We start from the raw sequence: 9,062 nt of genomic DNA on the forward strand, positions 1-9,062 counted from the left end.
TGGCAGTGCCCCTCGCCCCTCCGCTGGCTGGCAGGCACTCCATGTCTTCCCCCAACACATCCTCACTCCCTCAGCCAGCTTCCCCCACAGCCCTGCCCCGCAACCCCAAGCCCCACTTACCTTCAGGAATGAAGAAGACTGATCCTCCTGGGGCACCCTCTGGTAAAGTGATTCTGTCAGGTCCCGACCTTTCCCCCTCTCCCTCCACATGCAGGCAGGGCTGGGGCTTTCCTGCCCCTTTTGCAAACAGCTCTTGCAGGCTGGAACTCAGCCAGCCTGCATTGCTCTTTGCAAAAGGGAGAAACCTGCGGGTTTCCCTGCTAAAAAGGAAAATCCATGTTTTCTCCATTTAAACTGGAAATCTGTGATTTTCTCTATTTTTTCATAGGAAATGGAAAACTCGGATCCCCGATTATCACCATCTGAGCCCAATGCTCCAGCCAGTTTTCTATCCACCATACAGTCCGTTCATTCAGCCCATATTTCCTCGGCTTGCCTGTGAGAATGCTGTGGGAGACTGTATCAAAAGCCTTGCTAAAAACCAGGTATACCACATCCACTGATGATTCCCTCCCCTCCCCCCGCCCCCGTGTCCACAGAGCCAGTCATTTCATCGTAGAAGGCAATCGGGTTGATCAGGCATGACTTGCCCTTGGTGAACCTATGCTGCCTGTTCCTAATCACCTTTTCCTCCAAGTGCTTCAAGATGGATTCCTTGCTCCATAATTTTTGCAGGGACTGAGGTGAAGATGACTGGTCTGTAGTTCCATGGATGCTCCTTCTTCCCCTTTCTTAAATATGGGCCCTATATTTGCCTTTTTCCAATCATCCGAGACCTCTCCTGATTGCCATGAGTTTTCAAAGGTGATGGCCAGTGGCTCTGCAATCACGTGAGCCAACTCCCCATCTGACCCCATGGACTTGTATATGTCCAGCTTTTCTAAACAGTCCCAAACTTGTTCTTTTGTCACTGCTGGCTGGTCCCCTATTCCCCAGACTGTGCTGCCTGGTGCAGTAGTCTGGGAGCAGACCTTGCCTGGGAAGACTGAGGTGAAATAGGCATTGAGTTAATCAGCCTTTTCTGCATCCTCTGTCACAAGGTTGCCTCCCTGACTCAGTATGGGACCCACATTTTCCCTGATCCTGCTCTTGCTACCAACATACTTGTAAAAACCCTTCATGTCCCTTGCTAGCTGCAACTCCAGTTACACTTTTGCTTTTCCAGCTTCATCCCTGCACGCCCGATCAATGCCCTTATATTCTTCCCTAGTTATTTGTCTAGGTTTCCACTTCTTACAAGCTTCCTTTTTTCTGATTTCGTTTACTGAAGTGTTCCCTGCTAAGCCAAGTTGGTCTTCTGCCATACTTGCTAATATTCCTGGGTACCGGGATGGTTTGTTCCTGCAGTCTCAGTAAGTCTTCTTTAAAGTACAGCCTGCTCTTCTGGAGTCCTCTCCCCCTCAGTCTGGCTTGCCATGAGTTCCCCAAGCAAGTCGAAGTCTGCTTTTTTGAAGTCCAGGGTCGTTACTCTGCTGGTCTCCATCCTTCCTTGCCTCAGGATCCTGAACACAATCATTTCGTGGTCACTGCTGCCCAAGTTGCTATCAGCTACTACATTCCCCACCAATTCTTCCCCATTTGTGAGCAGCAGGTCAAGAAGAACATGCACCCTAGTTGGCCACTCCAGCGCTTGCACCAGGAAATTGTCCCCAGCACTCTCTAAAAACTTCCTGGATTGCCTGCAATGTTTGAAGAAAGTCACATCCACCACTTCCTCCTGTTCTGGTAGTCTATACCAACCCCCACCAAGACATCATCCTTATTGTTTTCAGAATTTTCAACAGAGCTATCTCCAGTTTCATACTGGAGTTCTGAGCTCTTTTACATACAGCACAAGTTTTCCTCGTCTTCTCCCCTGCCCGTCTTTCCTGAACTGTTTGTACCCATTGATGACAGTGCTCCAGTCATGCAAGTTATCCCGCCAAGTCTCCGTTATTCCAATCAGGTGATAGTTCTGTGACTGTGCAAGGACTTCCTGTTTTTCCTGCTTGTTTCCCAGGCTTCATGCATTTGTGTACAGGTACCTAAGGTAACTAATTGACTGTCCCGATTTTTCAGGAAGTATGTGCTCACCTCCCTGTTGCACCCTCCTGCTTGCTCTTTCTCCAGGTGTCCTGCTTCCCCACTTACCTCAGGGCTTTGATCTCCATCCTCCAGTGAACCTAGTTTAAAGCCCTCCTCACTACGTCAACAAGCCTGTCTACAAAGATGCTCCTCCCTCTCTTTGTCAGGTGGATCCCATCTCTACCCAGCAATCCTTCTTCTTGGAACAACATCCCATGGTCAAAGAAGCCAAAGCCCTGCTTGTGACACTACTTGCGCAGCCAGGTGTTGATTTGCAGAAAGCACCTGTTCCTGCCTGGGCCCTTTCCCTTGGCCGAAAGGATCAATGGATATACAACCTGAGCCCCAGACCTCCTCACCCTTGCACCCAGAGCCCTGTAGTCAGTTTTGATCTGCCCAGGGTCTCCCTTCGCAGCATCATTGGTGCCCACATGGAGGAGCAGCATGGGATAGTAGTCAGAGGGCCAAATTTAAGAGAACCTTCCACTGGTTATATTCTATGACTCTCTGTCTCCACCTGGCCAACTTACATTTGCTACTTACATACGTACATACAACCCAACACTCAATGCCAAAGAAAAACAGAAAGAACTATTTTATGCTGACATCTTGACTATCATCCCGAAAAAGGACAAAATCATTCTCCTTAGAGACTTCAGTGCAAGAGTTGGCCAGGACTTTAACATGTGGGAGGCACCACAGGGAAGGAAGGAGTGAGCAAGGCCAATTCCAATTGCATCCTGTTACCCAGTAAATATGCAGAGCATGACCTTGTCATTACTAACACCATCTTCAGACAACGCAACAAGTCCAAAACAACACGACAACACTGCCACTCAAAACAATAGCACCTTCTAGACTATGTCATTGTAGAGCAAGTGATCTTAAAGACACCCCTATAACACGTGCCATGAGAGAAGCCAATGACAGCCAAATCAATCATCAATTAGTGAGATCAATCATGTCCATCAGGGTTGCACTGAAACATCAAAAAAAACCAAACCCAAATCAGTCCAAAGACAGTACAGCATGAAATGCCTTCAGACCCTTAGATACCACAAAACCCTCCAAACATCTCAGTAAAAAACTCACCAATCTTAGGACTGAAAATGGTAGCACTTGTGTTGAGGAAGATTGGCAAACTCTAAAAAAGACTATCCATGAGGCTTGCAAGGAGTCTACCACCCAATGCCATCAGGACTGGTTGGATGAAAACAAAGCTGAGATCAAAGCTCTTCTCAATTAGAAAAGAAAAGCTTTGTGACTGGCAAAACCATCCAGTCAGAAGAAGGGAACTTCTTACTGGCTTAAAGCTGAAGCCCAGAGGAAGATTTGAAAAATCAAAAACAAATGTTGGGAAGAGAAAATGAAAGAAATGCAACAATTTGTTGACAACCATGACATGTGGAGCTGCTTTGCTGCAATCAAAGTTCTGTATGGACCAAATTCTTGTGGACTCTGAAGACGGCAGTACACTCCTTAAAAACGAGTCTATCAAAAACCACTGGAAGGAGTGCTACCAAAAGCTCCTGAATCAAGAATTGATGGTGATTAATGAAACCAGTGACACCATCACACACCATCCAGTAAGGGAAGCACTTACCAATCCACCAACTTCTGAAGAAGTCTACCAGGTAAGACAGATGAAGAACAACAAAGCATCTGGCCCTGATGGCACACCAGCTAAGGTCTCTAAGGTTGGTGGCCAATTATGACCAACAAGGTACACACACCGTTTCTTAAAATCTGGAACAGTGAGGAAATTCCCATTGACCTAACAAATGCCAATATTATCACCATTTTTAAAAAAAGGGAGATACCTTGATAAGTCTAACTGTGGACGCTATCTCCCCCCTCTTCATTGCTGGGAAGAGCCTCACTCCAATTCTGGTGAACCAACTGCTCCCTCTTGCCAAAGAAATCCTTCCTGAGTCTCAATGTGGTTTCAGACCATCAAGAGGCACCATGGACATGATTTTTGCGGCCCTGCAGATCCAGGAAAAATGCCAAGAACAACACCAGGAACTATATATGGCCTTTATTGATTTAACCAAATCCTCTGACTGTTAACCGTAAGGCTCTATGGAAGTCCTTACCAAATTCTGGCTGCCCAGGAAAATTTATCGACATCTTAAGACTCCTTCCTGAACAGATGACTGCCTCCAGCCTATGCAGTGGCTCCACTATGGAGCCCTTTAACATTCAAACTGGTGTCAAGCAGGGCTTCATGACTGCACCTATTCTGTTTTCCATCTTTCTTGCTGTCATCAAGATGCTCATCCATGACCATCTGATACATGGCATTGGATGGATGAAAATCTTCAATCTCTCCCGCCTCCATGCCAAAATCAAAGTTATATTGGTCTTGATTGTAGAACTTCAGTATGCCAATGATTGTTCTGTCATTGCACTTACTGTGGAGGACCTACAAACAGCCCTTAACTGCTTCTCTCAAGTATACTAATATGCCTTCATATTAAGTGTTAAATTCTCAATCAATAAAAGTGGTAGTATTAGAGTAACTGTGATGGTCCATAAGTTATTCAAGAGGCAAAGATTTTTTGGAGCAATACCTTTTAATGTTCCAACTGTATAGTCGAGATAAAAATCAGACAAGCTTGCAGATGCCAAGCATTCTTCTTCATGTCTGAAGAGGAAAGCAAGCACAGAATTTTTTAAGAGCATTTGAAAAAAGCAGGAAACTGGAATGGAGGGAAATTTCCAGGGGTAGCAGACAAACAATTAGCAGAAGAAAAGAAGCTGGTTACTGGGTGAGCAAGACCTATCCAGATGGAGGAAAGAAATTATCACCTATAATGCGTAAGAAGAATTTCAGGAATCAAGCAGATTACAGTGTGTCATAGCATCCATTTTGATGTTCAGTCCTTTGTTCCTAGTCCGCTGGACACTAGGAACCAAGGACTGAACATCAACATGGATTTTATGACCTGCTATAATCTACCCGACTCCTGAAATTCTTCCTATATGTTACAGGTAATGATGACCTTCCTCCCTCTTGATATCCATTTCAATTTTGCAAACATTTCTGCCAAAAAATAGACCTTCTCACAGTATCACTACTTTGACTTATCTAATCTAGCAAAATAATGTATTTCTTTTCCTGTTTAAATATTCAAGGATGTCCCTTTTCCATAAAGATGCTTTGTTTTGTTCATTCTCTGTGTACATTTTATTTCTGGCCCAGAACCACAACAATCTTTATTATCCAAAGTGGTGATTATACACTTAAATACTATTTATTACTAATCCATGCCTTGTCTACATCTTCAGGTTTTCAGCTTTTATCGAGATGATTCATTAAGTGGAGAGTTGTCTTATTCATGCGTGCCATAAAAAAAATTGTGCAAATATTCATAGTACTACTGTTCCCTAAAATATCTGCCAGAAATACAGTGCAAATAGTTCCATCTAGCAAATTAAAAAGTATCAGATACTTCAACACACACTGTGCATCCCCACAACCAAATGTTCTGCTGCGTCAGATTCACATATCACTTTTGTGTCTACAGGTTTAACAATAACTTATTTTCTCACATGCAGCACAACCCAATATATAGCATACACCCTTATTTTAAAGGGCAGCCTGAGGGGAGAGGGGGGAAAAAAAAAAATCTCCCACTGAGAGGAAGAGCAACAGTTAGCGAAGTACGCTGGATCCAAACCTGCTGCCAGCTCCTGACGTCAGCTGGGGACCATGAACCAACACAACACGGATCCAGGGTCCAACCTGGCGCTGTAGCTCGGGAGCCAGCTGCCAGACCAGAACCTGGCGCAGAACCTGGGGCTGCCACTGCGGTGCTCCAGAGTCACGTGCCAGGTGCAACACTGCGCACCACTTCTGGGGCCACAGGCTGCTTCGGCAGGCACCTGCCGGGTCCCACCTCGCACCAGAGCGTGGTGCGCTGGAGCCAGGGCTGGACCCGACACACCAGGTCTGGGGCCACCTGCTGAGGACTAATCCCCACCTGACCCTGGGCAGAGCTGGCCCAGGCACTCAGTAACGCCTCCCTCGGACCCCCTGTATTAAAGGGGTCTTCGATTCCTCGGCAGGCCCCGCTGCGAAACCCCTTCACGTGTTCACAGGCCTGCGCACTTACGCCCCGCCCACAGGCCCCCGGAGCTCCGCCCTCACGTGATGCGCGCCCCTCTCCCGGGAGCCCCGCCCCCCAGACCAGTCGGAGACACTTACTGCGCGATGGCCGGCCCGCCGCCATGCCGGCTGTGCCAGCCTCTGCCGCCTCCGCCTCCGCCTCTGGTGGCGCGACTAGACGTGCCGGCTCCGTCAGCTGCAGGCACAAGCAGCGGGAGGGGGAGCGTCAGCAGCGCGCGGCCCCAGTCAAACTCAAGCCCCGCCCCCTCCGCGGGACCCGGATGTTGTGCGACCCCCCCGAGTCCCGGCACGCGCGCGCAGCAGTCAACCCCCCCGTTCAGCCCGTGCGGCGTTCCGCGCATGTGCACTGGGCTGCTCTGGTGTTGCTGCGGCTCCGGTCCGGTCCGTCCCGCCTGCCGGCTCACCGGCTTCTTCCGCCTCCGCCTTCGGGCCTCCAGCGCCGCCTGCAGCCTGCCCGCCTCCGCCTCCGCGTCGGCCTCAGCCTCAGCCTCAGCCCCAGCCCCGCGCTCCTGCCGCGTCCGCGGGGAGACACGTCGGTGCATGAAACAAATCACACGGGAAAGAAACACGTTTAGGCCTGCGGGGCCGTCCTGCCCTGAGCTCGGCTGGGCCGGGGGCCTGGGGAACCGCTCCCTCGTAGCTGGCACCTGCCCTGGGGGGCTGCTGGCGCCGGGCACCGTCTCCAGGAGACTGCTGAGAGTCACCGGGGAGATAAACGACGGGGCATTTGTTCAAATAAATACGAAATGCCGGCTCCCATTTAGACAGTAGTCCAGTGGGTTTTTAAAATGTAACAGTAATGTACAGGCGTGCAGCACAGTAGATTAATTGGGCGTTAATGTTCCATCGTGTGCTGAAACCTCCCGGGATAGATGCAGAGGTGGCAACCCGCGTGCCCAGGATCGAGGCCTTGCTGCGCTCCCTGTTTACCTGCCTGCTCCAGATTATGCACTGGTGCTGCCCTGCCCTCTTGCCTGCCAGGCCTCATGGGCCATGCACGGTCCCGTTATGGGCCACATCCAGCTGGTGGTCCTGATCCACTGCCCGAGGAGGGTGCGCCGGGGCCCCTTTCAGCCGCACAGAGGGTAATGGGCAGCCCAGCCCTGATCCAGGGGCTTGGCTCGCCTGGCAAAGGAGGAATGACCTGACCCCCGGCAGGGGGAAAGGGGAGTGATCTGGCCTCACACAGAAGCGAGTGGGCCCAGCCCTGATGTGGCCATGCGGAAAAGGGAATGGCCCAGATTCCACCTGCTGCAGGAGAACTCGGGAATTTGGCAGTAGAGGGAAGGTGGGGACAGTGGCAAATTTACCACGAAACAACCTGTGCGGTGACAGGGCCCCAAAATGCAGAACAAATCTGACAAATGACTAAATAAGCATTGCAAGTCGCAAAGCGGTCCAGAAATACATATATTACTCTTCATGTAATTGACAAAGGTGATGGATGAACAAAACCGTATCTCAATTTTTGGTGAAAGAAATGCCATTAAAACAATATGTGTCATAATTATTAAACTAACCTCCATAACCATCATCTGAGATTCTTCATTGAGATTCATGTTTGTGATACGTGGTACTTGGCTGTCACAAATAACACAGAAATTACTGGCGGGCCAATATACAGATTAAATACTTACACACTGATCCAACACAGGCATACCTCTGCACCATATATATATAACCTTTAGACTTCACATGATGTCTTAAAATATAATTATTTAATACTTCAAAGCAGTTTTGCAGTTTTGAAAACTGGATTTTTTCCTGTTTTTGTAATTCGCATAATCTTCAAACTAAGGCATAATATGTGATAATCCTTAATAGGAGTGATGCCACTGACAGTCTGTACTGTCATCCCTGCTTCCTGCATAGGAGCAGGGTACAAATGTATTAGGGATAAGAAAATGTGACCAGAAAATGTCACTCCGCTGCTAAAAACACCAAACAAGATTTAGGTAGTAAATTCAAAGGCTTTCCTAACTAGTGCTGGTGGCCAAACTAGCCCAAAGTATGGCTTGTATTCCTACAGCAGTACCAGCTATGCCCCATGCTAGTTAGGCAGCCCGGATCGGTGCAATCATACCAGCTCACAAGTTCATTCCCACTCCAGTACTGCACAGAACTGCTAAGTATAAAGGCATTGCGTAAAACTGAAACATCTGCCTGTTTGCAGCACTAATATCCCAGGGCAATATAAATATTATACTGCAGTAAATTATAGCATTTTAATACTTAGCAGATTTCACTTTTAAAACATTAGAATAGTCTTATATGTACATGAAAAGGACAAGGCCTTTGAATCATTTTAATGCTTTTCTAATATTTCTGGAAACTAAGTGCCATAAGAAACATTTTAAAAATATAATAAATAATTGAATTCCATGCTTTACACTAGAATACAAGAGATTTAAAATTATTCAGTATCACAGGGAGTTGCCTGTCTCCAGATGACTTACAACTGAAAATAGACATTTACTGCAGTTTACTAACTTCACTTTTAAAAATAAATTACCTTGAGAATCTTTATAAAAGTTGTTATAAAAATTGTTTTGAGGATTTCTGCATCTTAAGCTTTTCTCTAATAAAAGTGGAGAATGTGGAGATACTTTAAAAGCTTTAAAAAGGAAATATTTGGGTCATACCTGGGGTTTTTTTAGGCAGCATTTCAGGAGTTGCAATCAACAGCCTGCCATAACAAATACACCCATCTTAGCAACAAGGTTGCTAAGGAAGGTCACTGAGATTTGTTTTTAAAGAGAAAGAGTCAGCAAAGTGTCTATGGTTTGCTACATACACATAGGGAAAG

The 9,062-nt window shown here is 47.2% G+C and overlaps 1 protein-coding gene across 3 annotated transcripts in view; it reads right to left on the reverse strand.

The window, feature by feature from the left end:
- Positions 1-8,930, reverse strand: part of CC2D2A (coiled-coil and C2 domain containing 2A) — a 72,915-nt gene extending 63,985 nt beyond the window's left edge. Inside the window, exons 1-3 of one of the 3 annotated variants that reach the window (XM_025192613.1) lie at positions 8,899-8,930; positions 6,661-7,837; positions 6,335-6,431 (exon numbers count right to left, since the gene is read on the reverse strand). In XM_025192613.1, the coding sequence (XP_025048398.1) occupies positions 6,335-6,431; positions 6,661-6,798 (235 nt within the window). In that variant the 5' untranslated portion in view covers positions 6,799-7,837; positions 8,899-8,930. Of the gene's footprint in view, positions 1-6,110; positions 6,208-6,334; positions 6,432-6,660; positions 7,838-8,898 lie in introns of those variants that run through there. The other 2 variants (XM_025192609.1, XM_025192621.1) reach the window with 2 other exon arrangements.
- Between the last annotated feature and the right edge of the window lie 132 nt (positions 8,931-9,062).

Source organism: Alligator sinensis, unplaced genomic scaffold (genome assembly GCF_000455745.1).
Source record: "Alligator sinensis unplaced genomic scaffold, ASM45574v1 scaffold104_1, whole genome shotgun sequence".
Classification (NCBI taxonomy): Eukaryota; Metazoa; Chordata; order Crocodylia; family Alligatoridae; genus Alligator; species Alligator sinensis.